The sequence below is a fragment of the Larus michahellis genome, chromosome 17 (assembly GCF_964199755.1).
Source record: "Larus michahellis chromosome 17, bLarMic1.1, whole genome shotgun sequence".
NCBI classification, from domain to species: Eukaryota; Metazoa; Chordata; class Aves; order Charadriiformes; family Laridae; genus Larus; species Larus michahellis.
The window spans coordinates 8,229,809-8,244,798 of NC_133912.1; the positions used below are offsets into that span (position 1 = coordinate 8,229,809).

The 14,990-nt window shown below is 57.7% G+C and overlaps 1 protein-coding gene across 3 annotated transcripts; it reads left to right on the forward strand.

The window, feature by feature from the left end:
- Positions 1-633: 633 nt before the first annotated feature.
- On the forward strand, positions 634-8,951 carry LOC141732391 (uncharacterized). 3 transcript variants are annotated; one of them, XR_012584084.1, is made up of 5 exons: positions 634-1,967; positions 2,140-2,351; positions 4,294-4,789; positions 5,675-7,520; positions 8,425-8,951. XR_012584084.1 is itself a non-coding variant. In XM_074561292.1 (3 exons), the coding sequence occupies exons 1-3, from the start codon at positions 1,723-1,725 to the stop codon at positions 8,518-8,520; spliced, it is 549 nt and encodes a 182-aa protein (XP_074417393.1). In that variant the 5' UTR covers positions 634-1,722; the 3' UTR covers positions 8,521-8,948. The 3 variants fall into 3 exon arrangements, 1 of the variants encoding a protein (XP_074417393.1); XR_012584085.1 differs by having other exon boundaries at positions 2,140-2,347; positions 4,294-7,520; XM_074561292.1 differs by lacking the exons at positions 4,294-4,789; positions 5,675-7,520 and having other exon boundaries at positions 2,140-2,347; positions 8,425-8,948.
- Positions 8,952-14,990: the final 6,039 nt, after the last annotated feature.

Here is a 14,990-nt window from a genome sequence, read left to right on the forward strand (position 1 = left end):
AGACGCTTGCGCACGCACATACCAATCAGACGGGAAAATATTCTGCAATTTGTTCAAGATGGACCTGAAGACTGCTTCGGCATTCTCATCTCCGAGGAAGGAAGAAGCTAATTGCAAAGGATTTTTAAAAGAAAGATCGTAACTAGCCCAAAACAGTAAATGGATTTTACTTCCTCTCCTCTGATAAATATTTAATTATGAAATGTAATGCGGGGAGTGGGTTTTGTTCTTGGTTGTTTTGATAGGCTTGTGTTTGTTTCTACACATATATATTTATTTATATTGCATATGTATTTATTTATATTCTGCAATTCCATTGCAACTGACATCCTTGTGTGGCATCTTCAAGCTGATATCTCTTATAATTAGCCGGGATTGTCTTTTCATACCGCTAATCTGAACCGACTAATTACCGGATGGGTATTTAGCTCCGTGCGCAGGCGGGCGCGAGGCGGGGAAGCAGGAGGCGGGGCACTGGGGCTGCCGGTCCGGGTCCATGGGATGGTGCCGAGCATCCCTGCGGGAGGATGCTGAGCCCGCAGGAGGATGCTGAGCATCCCCGTGGGCATCCACCTTGGGCCCCTTGGCTGCTTTGGCCTCCTGCTACCTGGCAGCTGCCCTGACTTCGGTACAGCCCGAGTGGCAGCGGGTTGGGGGAAGTGTCGGAAAGTGGCTGAACCCCAGAAACCAAAGGCAAAAGTCCCTTAGGGAGAGCCTGAGAAGTCCGGCAGCTGCAGAGCAGCCTTCGTGTTCCATCTCCTGCAGCAGCAACCCAAAAATGAACCTCCTCTCCGCAGAGCCCGCTATCTGCCGACTCTCATTTCTCCAATGGCTGCTTTTTCTGGTTTGTTTTGGGTTTTTTTCCCCCTCGCTTTTTGGTGTAATCCTGCACAATTCTTAACTTTTTTTTTTTTTTTTTTTTTTTATATATCTCAAACTTGATAATGTAATCGCTTGAAAACGTTTATTTACTTAAGGGACTCTTTACTGAAAACTCCAGGCTCTTGACTACTAATATCATACATTTACGTAATTGTGTAATTAGAAATCTAATGACAAATGTTTATTCAGGCTCCATTTTTCACTCCTGCTGTCGGCTCACCCCCTTCCAAGAGCAGCGCGTCGCTCCGGGCTCGTTTCCGCTGCCCCGCGCTCTGGGTGCAACGTCACCCTGTGCAATGTCACCCTCCCTCGGGCGCAGCCACCCCGCCAGTGCCCACGCTTCCTTTCTCCCCGGCCCGTACTCAAGCCTGACGCATTATTACTCATGCGAAATCTCATTAAAATCACAGAGAATTTGCCCAAATGAAGCACCCCAGGATCTGGCAGAATAATCCTGCCCTGTCTTACGGAGTCAATACCGGAGCCGCATCCCTGGCCGATGACCATCACACGACTGGCCCCTGCTCCGTCCCACGTATGCCGCAGCCTTCCTCTATCCCATTTCCCGCAGCAGGATTTTTCCCAGCGGGATTGGTAACCGTATAGCCCCGTCAATAGTGTTCCCCAATGGGATGCTGTATCGGTGTCTGGCTATTAATGCTTGCATATCTTTCTGCGTAACGTTCGACTGCCTTATTTATGATTAATGGGGCTCGCTGGCTTTCTGAGGAGCAGTGGAACGGCTATTACTGGCCGGATTGGTGGGGTTTAATGTATTTTTTTAAATTGAAGCCGTTGTTACTGTTAAAGGTCTCTGCGGGTCCTTAAAACCACCTGGGAATGCTTGTTTTTCGCTCTCTGGCCACGTGGGAAGTTTATTCCCACAGAGGTGACTTCTCCTGCCGTGCGGATGGAGCATCCCAGGTGTCCCCCTGTTTGGATATTCCCAAACAGCGCCAGCTCCGGGGCAGCCCGGACGTGATAAAGCTTCCGCCTGGGCTCCGCTCTCAGCATTGCTTCTCAGCGCAGAAAGGTCTCCGTATCCGGCGTTTGATGGCCTCAGCCTCCGAAGGAGCCATAAAAAGGTAAGGGCAACTACCCCTCGAGGTGTCGTTTCCCATCGCCTCCCCCGGTCGGCGCGGGCGCCTCGCCGTGTGTCGCCAGCTGCTGCTGGCGGGGGAGGAGAGACGAGCATCCGTTACGAGCAGTGTTCCAGGAGGGAGATTTAGGGCTCTTCTCCTCTTTACTCTTCATTAGGAGCCACTTCGATAACAACCTCGCTGGCATCGTTCGGCGGAGCTGCGCTGAGGTTTCAGCCGTCGGGAAGCCTTCAGAGACGTGCGACGACGGGTCGGCTCTGCCCGGGCATCCCTCCGAGGCCGGGAGCGGGGAAGAGACGCAGGTCCCTGGCTATGGACAAAACCCACCGGGTCCCCGAGGAGCCACTCGCAGAGCCTTAAAGCTGGTGGGTACGTTTGATGTCAGCTTTCATCGTTTCATGAATCCCGCTGAACCTACATCCATCAGTTAGAGACTTTCAAAGTGCAGGGGAATAAAACTCCTCATTTATAGCGGCCCCCAAAATGCCTTTTGGCAGCTTTATTGCCTGTAACGCGCAGGGACAGGAGCAGTTGCAGTTTAAGAAGCAGAAACCGCTTTGATAATTCCATTAATAACCAAGCGAAGGTAAGGCGAGAGGAGCTTTGTTTTCACGATGGAAGCGAGAGCAACCCATCGCGCTTCCCAAACCCCGTGAGGAGCTCGCTCCTCGGGAGCCAGGCTCACGTGCAGGCTGCCGGGGGTCCGGACCCCACTGACCCCCCCGGGGCCACCAGCCCCTGGCTCCAGAAGCCACCGCATCCCCCTGCCCAGTGATGGGCCCGTGGCGGCAGATGGGCTCCCGGCGTCCAGATGTTGCCACCGGGAAGTCCTGTCAGGGGTTGCTGGCCGGGGTCTCGTTCTCGCCTGTCAGACTTGACATCTTCAGCGTATAATTAAATGCCAGGACGCGAGCAGCAGAGCAGGTGCATGCTAATGAGGAGATCAATTTTAATTATGATTTTAATTAAACACCCAATCCGGTAGGAAATATGACAAGCAGGCTAGAAATGCAAAATTTATAACGGGGAAAAAGAATGGCGAGAGACAGGGAAGAGGGAAACGAGGCGTGGGCATGAGCCAGAGTGATGGGGAACGGCTTCGTTAAGCCGAAGCGGCTAACGGGCAGGGGCGAGGGGCTAATGGGCGTCCTGCTCGGGCCCCCGGAGCCCACGGGCTGTCTGCCTGGGCAGCCAGCGCCTTCCCAGAGGCTTTGCTGGAAATGGGAGATCGTAACTCATTTTCCAGTCCACGCTGGGACGGCTGAAATCCCTCCGGGTCCTTGTGCGCCCTCTCAGAGCATTGGCAGCCCCCTTCCCCGCGCGCCACCTAACTGCCGATTTGCCGTGGCAGGGGACAGAAGTACCAAACGTGGGTTGGGTGGGAGGAAGGACAGCTCGGTGGCCGCGAGCCGGGGCTGACACGGAGGCATGGCGGGCTGCGGGGTCTCCCGGCTGGATGGCGGCAGCCGGTGAATCACTCCGCTCAGCGGGATGCTCACAGCGCAATCAGAAGACAAAAAAAAATACAAGCAGCTGAAAATGTCGTCTTGTCGCCACAATGTGATGAGGAAAGCTCAGCCCCCCACGCATTTAACATTCTGTTGTTTGGTTTTTTCCCAGCTCCCCTTTTTTGTGGGCCCTATACCAACGGGGTGGCGGGGCGGGCTGGCCGCGGCGCTGCGGGGAGGGTGCCCAGGCGCTGCCTTGGCTGCTGCCCCCCCCCGCCGCGGAGGCTGGGAGCCCGAGGCCACGCTCCCGCTCCTCCGCTGGAAAGCAGACGTGTGGGTCGAGAGTCGGTGGCACAACACAGGACGGGGTTGGGAAACCAGCTCGATGGGAGCCAGCTGAGAAAGGAGCAACCCGGGGCGAGGAGAGGGGCTCTGCCAGGGGCTCGCGCGCTCCTGGAAACCACGGCGTGTGCGCGCTAGAGATCGGCTGTAAAGGGAATCACCACGAAACGGAGACCTTTGGCAGGAGGCTTGAGAGAGGCCCGTGTCGCGGGGGGGGCTGCGGTTTTGGATGGCGGATCAGAAGGAACCTTTGGGATCCCTTAGTGCACAGCCCGGCGCGGTCGGCTGCTGCGGATTAACCCCTGTGCGAACTCGGGAAGGCTTCAAAAGCACAAATCCCTCCCCGATTCTCAGTCTCCCCAGAACGGGAAACCCTCCATCGCTCCCACCGTGGATACCTTCCGCCGCGTTACTCATCCTAATCTGTCTCTCAAGCTTGTTCCCTTCAGGGCGTTGTGGGATGCCTTTAAAGGAGGGATTGGTGAACCACTTAAATCTGTTTTTTTCTCTTCCTGGCACAGGTGGACCCGAGGCGGCTGGTGCCGTAGCTGCCTCCTGGCCACCTGGGCTCCCTGGGCTCCGGCAGAGATGCCCGAGGCAGGACAGTGGCTGGGGACACAGTCCCACCGAGGGAAGAGGAGCCGGAGGATGCCCGAGGTGGGACGATGGCTGGGGACACGGTCCCATCGAGGGAAGAGGAGCCGGGGGATGCCCGAGGTGGGACGATGGCTGGGGACACGGTCCCACCGAGGGAAGAGGAGCCGGGGGATGCCCGAGGTGGGACGATGGCTGGGGACACGGTCCCACCGAGGGAAGAGGAGCCGGGGGATGCCCGAGGTGGGACGATGGCTGGGGACACGGTCCCACCGAGGGAAGAGGAGCCGGGGGATGCCCGAGGTGGGACGATGGCTGGGGACATGGTCCCACCGAGGGAAGAGGAGCCGGGGGATGCCCGAGGTGGGACGATGGCTGGGGACACGGTCCCACCGAGGGAAGAGGAGCCGGGGGATGCCCGAGGTGGGACGATGGCTGGGGACACGGTCCCACCGAGGGAAGAGGAGCCAGGGGATGCTGTGCTGGTGCGAGGCCCCGGGAGAGCGGCGGAGGCGGCGAGTGCAGGCTGTCCCACCACACCTGACTGCTCAGGACTCGCAGTTAACCCCAGCCCAGGTGCGGGGAGCGGGGCTTTCAAGCTCATCAGTTATCTGAACTCGCCCCTGGGCCCCCGCCCTCCCCCCAGCCTGCCCCCGACTCTGCAGAGGTATCGATTTTGCTGTTTTTCACTATTACATATTATAAATTGACTTCAGCAGCCCTTTTCCCTAACTAATGAGGCCATTAGCGCCAGGGCGTGGGCGGACAGGCAGCCAACCCCCGATCAATCAGAGGAGATGGCCAGGAGGTGGGAGCCCCCGCAGGAACGCAGCGTGTCCCGCACCCACCGCATCCATAACCCGTCTGCAGCGGGGTCCAGCCCCGGCCCCCGGGGGGATGCTGCAGGCACAGCCCCGGGCGATGGCAGCGGGTACCAGCCTGAGGACACGGGGCCGGGGCAGAAACCATATTGGGGTCCACGGATAAACAGGGAATCGGAGGCGGGAGTCCAGGGATGTGCCTTTAATCGCGCCTTCCCGTGCGGTTTGGCTCGCGGCTCTGCGTGAGGGTGAGTTATTCGGGGCCGTGAATTGGTTGTGCTGAGCCCCGCTCCCCGCTTTCCCCGGAAGAAGGAGGCTCAAAGGAGAAACGCCGGTGTCCTTCCCGCAGCCCCCTCGCTCCCCCACCGGGCCGGGCTTTTATTTGCTGGCTTGGAAGTTTGCTTTATGGATTTGTCCCTCCCGTTTAATTAGCTGCTTCCAGAGCTCAGGCAGAAACCGAAAAGGCCCGGCCTGTGTTTTCTTACAGAGCGTGAGATCCCTCCTGCGTCTTTACCTTTCACCCTTTGGAAACGTCAGAGCAGCGGGGGACCTGCGCCGCTTTGTTGCCTCTACTGTTTTAATAACTTTATGGCTCGCAATCCTCCGGCGGCCCCTTCTGCCCACCTCCCCGTGGGGAGAGGAGGGCGCGCGGGGAGAGATAACAGCCCGTCCGATGCAGAGGCGGCGGCGAACAAGAGCCGCGCGTCTATCTTTAACCCCGGGCGGCGGCAGGGTCATTTCATTTAGGCGGCACGGTATTTTCTGCCGCCTGAGCAGCAGAGTCCCGCGCACTTTCACACGGCGGCCCAGTAAATCATTCTGGCCAGATAAAAATGAAAAGGATGGTTAGTTACTTATCTGGGGCTCAATGTAAAAGGCGGCAGTTGCGGGGGGGGGAGGCTGGCGAGCGCGGGGGCACCTCGGCTCACCTCCGGCAAGGGGCGGTTGTTAGAGCTGAGCCACCTCGGGCTGCAGGAAGCAATTTGTCTCCCGGAGGCTGACAGGGGCTGCTTTCTTCTCCACTTACTCCTTGCTCAGAAATAAAAGGGGCATCCGCGCACATGAAAAGCGGGGAAGGCTCCAGGTTTCCCTTGTAAGGTCTCTCCCAAGCCGGCACGGACGGGCAATTTGTACAAATGACGCTTCCCCGGGAGGGAAAAAAGCAGCAGCCGCCGCCGCCGCCGCCAGACCCACCCCAGCTTCCAATTTGTGCCTCCTCAGTCTGCTCCCGTTCCTCTGCTCCCCCACTTCCAACCTCAGTCGTGGTGCTCGGGCTCCGCTCCCCCATGGCCGGCTGCCCTCCAAACCGGCCAGCCCTCTGCCCTGGCAAGTGGCTGCCACCCCGGGGTGAGGGTGGTTTATCCCTGGGGGTGCCGATGCCGGGCTCCTGCCCGTCCTCCCGCCCGGCAGCGCCCGCGAGCCGCCGGCTCCTGGTCCAGCATCAGCATCAGTCGGCCCGACGGGGCCGCGCAGGCCACTGCATCCCAATTACCTCGCGAAGTGGATTAGTTAAACCGTCGCAGACTCCGCGGTGGGTGTTTTTATTCAGTATTAGAGTGGTCCTAATTCGATTTATCTTAATTCACTTACAATTTGCTTATAATTAAACTACAGTGAACCAAGGGGTCTGATTTACCCAGCGCACTGAAATCTGATGAGGATTGTGAATCAGCCATCTCAGTTCACTGCACAGCGTATTAATATAAATTGAAATCAATGGTGTTTTACGTTAATGCTTTCTTGAATGTCCACATACGTGCACGTCTGGGAGAGAGCGCAGAAGGCATTTGTCTCTGGGGAAAAACACCGTCTCCTGGGCCTTGTGCTCAGCCAGGGCACCCAGGACCAGCTCCTGGGCTCCCGTCCTTTTTCTCTGCTCTCCCGCGTCTTCCCAAGGACTGTGCCATCCCAAATTAACCTCAGTTGGCACAAGAACTCCCACTTGGCTGTCACGCTGCTGGCAAAGGGTTAGGACGAGCAAACTTGACCCCAGCTGGAAAGGTACCGCACGTGGAGGCTTCCAGGGAGACTCGCGGGCGCAGGAGCTTCCCCTTCTACCCCCTGGCTTCCTTCTGAGCCAGGCACCGGGAAACAACCTCTAAATCCAGAATTCCCGAGTGACGGAGCGACAGGTGTGATTTGCATGTAGGAACCCTCTCGGAGTCAGCGTGCCAAAGCCAACCACCAGATAGCAAGCGCGACAGTTCTAACACACGGCAGCCATACCCAGGCAGAGAGGGAGCGAGGAAAAGCGTGTTTTGGAAAAGGAAGAAGATCCTTTTTCCCCGCAAATGACCCGTGATCTCCTCATTTGCTGGCAGCTGGCTGAGGAGGTGAGTGCAGCATCCCATCCCATCCCATCCCATCCCATCGGTGGAGGAGCTGCTGCCCCCCCCCGGCCTGTTGCTCCTGCATCCCTGCATCCGAGGATGCAAACACCTGCTGTGATTTGTAAAGCTACCGGTGTAATTGGACAAAAGAGTGCAGCGGAAGGATTTATTCCCCCCAAAGTCTCTCCTAATGGCCCCAGCGCCTGACAAAAGGGGGTCATTACCACGAGATAATGGACCTTGTCAACATTAAGCTCTCTTAGGACGCAATTCAACACACTCAATTATCTCCTAATCAGGGCCGTTTTGTCAGAGGTTATTGCCCTAAGGAATCAATTAGATTATATATACGTCATTAATATTTTATGGAAAAATCATTCCCCATGAAAGTGTTAAATACCTTCGCAAACGTCCTTTCCCGCCCCCGCACCCCTGGGGAAAACTCCGTCTCCATCTGGAGGTGCCCCATGAAAGGATGCTCCGGCCTCATCCCGACCCTTCCTACCCGGGTTGGTGGCACCCGAGCACCCAAAGGCGCTCGTCCCTGTCCTGAAAACCCATTCCCCACCTGCCCGCGGAGGTGACGCGCAGCAGGGCTGAGGGTGACCCATCTCGCCAGTGCTCCAGGTCCCTGTCCCGCGTCCCCCCAAGGACGTGAGCGTGGAGCTGCTCTCGCCTGCCCCTGCCCTGCCGGCTCCCTCTCCGGCTGCTCCGAAGTTGTTTCCATGCTCCCACTTATGTTTAGCTGGAGCCGTGCTAGTTTGGCCCGTAGCAACCTCTCAGTTCTATGAAGTAAGGCGTTTGGGTCCTTGCAGGCAGAGCTGGCTGGAAAACGGAACTGCAGAAAATCGCGGTGAGAAAGTCATTTATTTTCATTTTCATTTCCGTTTTTTTTTTTTTTCCCCAGAAAAACCTTTTTCCCCGCCACCTGGCCGTTACCCCCCCGATCCAGGACGACATCTCTTCTGGCCTGGATGCTGCTGGAGGCAAAGTCTGCTGCTGATTCCACGTGGGCATATCACCTGCCCTAATGGGGCTGGGGTAAAGGCTTCCGAAACGCCACCTCCGTGGACCCATTACAATAATTATAATGATTGTGCAGGGTGCCAAATGTCCTTGACGTCCACAGAGTTCAGCTCTTGAGCAACAGCCATTAAAATTAATGCCTTTGGGAGGCTTTTTCCAAACATTTCTTTGGTGGGCTCATGCTGCTGCCGCTTCTCTCAGGTGGATTTTCACGCTGGTAAGAACACAATGAAAAGAGTGAATTTAATAGAGGAAAAACCTGCACGGAAAGCTAGTAATGCTACAAAGCGTTGTGACATTCCCGCATCTTCTGAGATTTCTGTGTGTAAATAAAGAATCCGGCTTTGCTCCCTTGGATGGGTTTGTCGGAAGCGCTCCCAAAAGCAATAAAGCTCCTTATGAACCAGCTCCGCGGCCTCGGGACGCGAGTTCTTTGCGAGGCGCCCGCGGGTCCCTGGGCCGTGGTGATGCAGAGCCTTTTCCAGGGCTTGGGGGTGCAGAGAAATCCCCCCGCAGCCATCCCCCGCCCCGCCGCCCGTTTCGTAGGTGCACAAGGCAAGCGTTTGACGTTAATGGGGACTGACATATGGTAGGGTGGGCTTTTTTTTTAAAAAGTAGTTCTTCTCGTTCGCTAGGCAGTTTTGATGTGAATATTAATATTAACATAATTTCATGATGATTAGAGAACACAATTAGGGGCTATTAATAATGACACAAATAATGACATTTAAGGCCTCATTTTCATGGGAGTAACACGCTGTCTGGCGGTATTTAAGCAGCTCTGTCTAGCACAATTACGGCGCTGCCGAGGTGCCGTCGCATCCTCGCAGCATCAATCCCGTGGCTCCCTGCCAGCGCCTGCCCCCTGCGAAAGAACCGGCGGTTCGGGGTCTCCGGGCGCCCGGAGGGAGCGGGAGGGCATGGGGGCCGCAGGGGGGGGATGCTTCTGCGGGAGAGGCCGGGGAAACTCGGACAGTCAGCGAGCATCAGCATGGCCGCCTCTGTACGTCAATCGGCGTTATCGCCACCCTCTGCGCCAAAATGCGAGCGACCTGGGGGCTGGTGGCAGGTGGCAACTGGAGTAGCGAGGAGAAGCGACAGGGCAGCGCTGAGGCTTGCTCAGGGGAGGTGTTGGCAGCCGTTTTCCCCCCGGAGGAGCTGCCCCCTCTTTGCAGGGCACCCTCCAGCCGGCCCCTCATCTCCCCGTGCCTTCGTGTCCCCCTGTCCCGGGGAGCAGCGGATCTTCTCCAGGCTCTCCCGAGGCCGTCTCCCACGGCCCACGGTAAAAGCGGCCTAATGGGGCTGCTCCGGCTTAAATCCGCATTGAAAACCGCCCCGTTTCTCCTACAATGCACTCGCTGCCGAGCTCAGCCCGTGAAAGTGGCCGTGCTGTGCTAATGTGACTTAATGGCAACCTCAGAATCAATTTTTTTTCGCTCCCCAAAGAAAATCCCCCTGGTTTATGCAGCCAAAGCTGTAATACTGAAAATGGCTTCGGATTTTTGTGAAAAAAAAAAAAAAGGAAGGAGAAAGAGAAGAAAGGCCTATTGTAGTTCCACAAAAAGGGGTCAAGTGAAACTTTGCCGGGTAAAGCGTTGGGTCCGTAGGTGTCACCCCCGGGGCAGCACAGGGCTGTGCCACGCTGCGGGCTGTCCCCAGGGCTCTGCGGGGCCGTGGCACGTCCCCCCCGGCAGCAGGGTGGGGATGTCTGCGTCAGCACTCACCCTCCCGATTACAAACTCCCATTTGTCGGAACCCCCCCCCACGAAACGCGGCGAGCCGCCTCACGCCACGGAGAGGCGGATGATGCGAACGGGATGGGGGGTGTTATCCTCCCCCCCGGGACACGCGCAGTGCCCAGCCTGCCAACCCTCGCCCCCAGCCACCCCGGAGGCGACACGCAGAGCATCCCCCCGAGACGCTGTCACCCACGTCGCACCGAGGGGGCGGGCGGCTGCTCAACCAGAGCCCTCCTTAGGCAAACCCATGCCCCGAGGTGCGCCGGGGGGTCTGGCAGGAGCCGCCTGCAGAGTCACACCATCCTGAGGGGCACCTCCGGCGTGCACAGATTCCGGCTAAGGAGCGGAGGCTGTATTTCACCCAGCTCCTGGCATCGCCGCCAGTCGGAGTGAGCGGGAATCCCCAGTCAGCTCCATTTCCTCGGCGTTATGCGCACCCGTAATTCACACATCCAACGCCCCGCCATGAACACAGCGTCTTCATTAAATTCTTAAGACAGACAGCTCCGGGCCACGCGGCATTTCGCTGCACAGGCAAACACCTCGGTGAAGTTCTGCTCGTTCAGAACTTCAGGTTTACTTTCCCAGAGAGCATTTGCACCCCGTTTTGCAGGGGCCGCAGGAGCCGCGGGGACGCGGAGCCGCGGGGACGTCCCTGGGAAGGAGCTGCTCGTCCCTGCTGCCAGCCTGCTTTGGGGGCAGGAATCACAGCATCAGAGAATGGCAGCTTACCGTGGCCACCAGGAACGGGAAGGACTCTGCAGGCAGGCGCTCACAGCTCGGGCAATCTGCAGGCGAGCATTTCCAGGGACTAATTACCACGGATTCGTCCGCTCGGAGGTTCTCGGTGGAGCCGGGGGTTTGGGCGTGAGGGTGAGCGCGACCCTTCCCGAGAGAGCCACCGGGGCCGGCGTTGGCAGAGCAGGCGGCAGAGCGTCATGCAGGAAGGTGGCCCCGGGGGTCCCCGAACCTCTCAAACCCGCCATCTCCACCCCAAAGCCCCCCAAAGCCGCCTGCCCCCCCCCGGGCGAAGGCAGGGCTGCCGGTGGGAGGGGGCAAGGCTCCGCCACGGGCGGAAAAAGCCACCAAACAAGTTATTAAACTTTAATGAAACAATGCAGAAGGCTACAGAGATAATACTAAAATTTAATGAGCCAGTCTTGTTGGCTTCCCAGAAGAACCGCACGACAGTAAAAGCGCGGCTCCTGAAAGGTGCCTGACTTCCAGATCCTACCCACAAACCCGCCTCACTCTTTGTTCACCCGGAGAAACGGCGTGTGAAGTAGTTCATTACGGCTGGTTAAATAAAGGTTTGGGTTCCCCCCTCTTCCCGCAGGCCAGAGACCGATTTTTATTTTTTTCCTTTCGCTTTCTCATCTTGACACAGTTTATTTATTCCGGAATTTTGTCTCTTTCTTCAAAGAGAGCGGGAGCAGAAAGGTCCGGCTTAAACACAGACCCTCTTTAGATAACGGGGCAGTTATTTAAAGTTGATTTAGCAGTTGATTGAGCAGTTGTGTCCCCCCCGACCCGCAGCGATTTTGCTCCGGGTGCCCCTCACCCCGGAGGGCTCAGTCCCCGCTCCCCCCCGCGGCCCCCCAGGAGGCAGCGGCCAGGTCCGGGACAGGCAGAAAGGAAAAGACACCAAAACCAGACGGGGTTTTTCAGCTGAGAAGACGCTCCACCTCCCATTTAGGATGCAGGCAGCATAGCATCCCGAACTGCACAGCTGCCTGCAGCAATTCAAAAATTGTCTTGTTGGACTACAATGTGCCAATTTTTCAAATTTACAGCCATTTTCGGTATTACAGCCTGTGGCACTGAAGCCAGGAGGCTTTTCTTCAGGGAGCGAGGAGTGCCGCGGAGGTTACCATTACTGCCCGCCGCCGCACGGCCTCTCCTCCGGCTGCCGGAGGCTTGGGGGAAAAGGGGGGGGAAGGATTTGGTGGCCACATTTCATGGACCCTGAGAGCAGCGGGGCGATACCGGGCCACTGCGGGGAGGGGGAGCGCAGGATGGCGGGTCGGGGCTTTGGCAGCGGCTCCCGCGCCGTTTCAATCCGCCTGGTTGAACTCCAGGCTTCCGAGGGTAAATCAGCCCTTGGGCTGGAGCCAGGGCCGCGGCACTTGCTGGCAGAAACGCGGTGAACGCAGGGGCCGAAGGCAGGGGTTCTCCGGGGTGCCAGGCAGGGGTGACAGCGCGGTGGGGTCCCGGGGGACACGTGTGGCCGCGGTGCTCCGACTGGGTTTGGCCAGGGCAGTTTTGGGTACAGCTATTCCTGCGGCAGCTCCCCTTCCATCTCTGCACACCATTATTTATGTGATAGGAAAATGCCGTTCACTGCGAAGGCGGGCTTTCCCAAAATTCCCCCTGGAGAGCGTTTCCGGGCAGTACCTGGCCCAGCTCGGAGCTGCTGTCGTTACCAGCATCTCCCACGGCAGCAAACAGCCCTGGCTGGCAGAGAGAAACCGCGGCAGCGCCCGCCGCGAAACCTTCTGCCACGCTGGGGGTTTTTTCCATTCCCTCCCCAGCTGGCCCCGTGCCCCGGCTCCACGAGTCCCCTGCAGCCTTGCCCAGCCTTTATTATTAATCGTTTAGTGAGCATTTATTTTTATTTTCAAATTGTATTATCGTTATTCCTTAAAAAAACAATCCCAAAACACCTCTGCTTGCTGTACGGGGGCTTTCCGATGTGCTGGGGGGGGTCGTTACGGGGGGCAGGTGGGGCAGGGGGGCAGGTGGGGCTCGTTGGGTGGCCGGACGGGTGATGGCGATGGCTGGCAGCTGTGGGGCAGCCAGAGAGGCTTTATCAGGGGGTGGTGGTGGGGGGGGCAGCTTTTTCCATAGGAGCCGGGGCCAGGAGGGCTGCGTGGAGCTGCGGTGAGTGTGGGGTGCCAGGGCTGGGGGTGGGGGGAAGCTTGTACGGCTAAGTGCTGACAGGACGTCGCTGTCAACACAATGTTCCGCCTTGATGAACCTTCATCTATAAAGATATTTAATGAATTAGTTAATTAATGAGTGGAGTTTGATTGATGGATCACAGGGAGTTCTCAGCAGGGTGAGCCTGACCCTGGGATATTGCTGCTGTTGCTTAAACGCATCCCCTCGCCGGTCCGAGGCACTCTGTGTTCTGGCAATTTGCATGCATTAAATGTAGCTCCTTAATAGGATGTAATGTTAGCGAAAAGCCAAAAGCATAGCAGCTGTAGCTTAAAAGACAGCCCCATTACTGCAAGCCTTATAATTAGGGTAAGAGGGAGACTTGCGCTGCCATATGTTAAACTCTTTTGAGGTTAATAGCTCTGTAAGATTTTGCAATTTAAAAAAATTAGTCTTGAGGAAGGATGACAAGGCTCGTCAACGAGACTGTGGGAACGGGGGGCCGGGGATGCTCTGCCCTGCCGCAGCCTCGCGTGCGGCTCGCCAGGCTCGGGAGACGGGGGTGCTCGCGGGCGTCCTGCGCCCTGGGTCGCTGCTCTCCTGCCCTCCCTTTCCCCGGCATTTCTGCGAAAATCCTTATTTCTGCCCTCTCCCCCCATCACCCGCCCTCCGGACCCCCGGGAGGCGCTGGGGGCTCGGCTGTACCGGCAGCGGGCGACGTGTGTGCGCAGCCCCCCTCCCTCTGCCCTGCTCTTCCCAAGGCAGCTCGTTGAAGTGAGGAGAAGCAGCTGATGCCTCTGGGTCCCCGGGCCGGTGTTTGGCTGTCACGCTGCTGCCGCCGCCACCAGAAAAAATAACCCTCGCGCAACACTCGTTCGTTAAAGCCCTTTTCCCATGGCATCGTTGCAAAATGCCCTCTTGCTCCGTGTAACTGAACCCCCCCGGCGCAGGAGGGCTCCGGGGGGACGGGGGGCGTTTGGGCTCGGTCAGGGCTCTTGGCAGCGGTCGTGGCTGGGGGAGCGGGCGGTCGGCATCTCCTGCCTCGCCTGGCAGGGGGCCGCTCCCCGGAGGCTTGCCTTGGCGGGGGGCTGAGACAGCTCCCGGTTTTTTCCTTCCTAGCTGCCGCTGCTGCTTTTCTTCCTTTCCGCTGTCATGTGGGCAAATTATTCTACCTTCCCAGCCCCAATTTCCTCATCCATAAAACTGAGACTAAAAATGTACTTGTTAAGGGTGTCACAGGGCCTTCTGAGTCTACACGGGCTTTGAAGTCCCCTTGTTAAAAGTACCGTGGAAGTGCAAGTCATTTATTATTACCGTTACGTGAGGTGGGTGGCTATCAGGCAGCAGGCAGGCTCCTGGTGGGGGCTGCTCTGGCTGCCGGCACCTCTGGGGACACTTGGCTTGGCCACTTGACGCTGCAGCCCATGGCGGTGGCCCAGGCTGGGGATCCCTTGGGCACCGGCTTATTTGTTCCTATTGCCAAATGATGGGTAAACAGTCTTTGTGAGGGAGGAAAAAGGTCGGATGAGGGGGTCTGGGGGAGGTCCTGTGCCCAGGCTGGTCGCAGAGAGCCCAGCACGGCTGCCGTGGGCGCGAGGTGGGGCTGGATGCCGGTGCTGTGACCGAGTCAGCCCGACTTGCTAAATATTGCTGTTCTCAGCTGCAGCACTGGAAGGTTTTGAGGTCATCCTGAAATCACTTGAATGGTTTCCTTCCCCCCCGCCTTATTAAAGTGTTTAATTGCTTTCTTATTTAAATGCATCAAGATTTCCTGATACGCTCGTCCGTTTGGCACAGTCGTTGTCTTTAGGGAGGCTGGGGGAATTGA

Bases quoted from the DNA above. Each gene is read 5' to 3' on its own strand.
- LOC141732391 (XM_074561292.1), top strand. From the start codon at position 1,723: ATGCTTGTTTTTCGCTCTCTGGCCACGTGGGAAGTTTATTCCCACAGA. The intron at 1,968-2,139 runs GTAAGGGCAACT...ACTCTTCATTAG, and splicing joins TCCGAAGGAGCCATAAAAAG to GAGCCACTTCGATAACAACC. The intron at 2,348-8,424 runs GTGGGTACGTTT...TTTTTTCCCCAG, and splicing joins CTCGCAGAGCCTTAAAGCTG to AAAAACCTTTTTCCCCGCCA.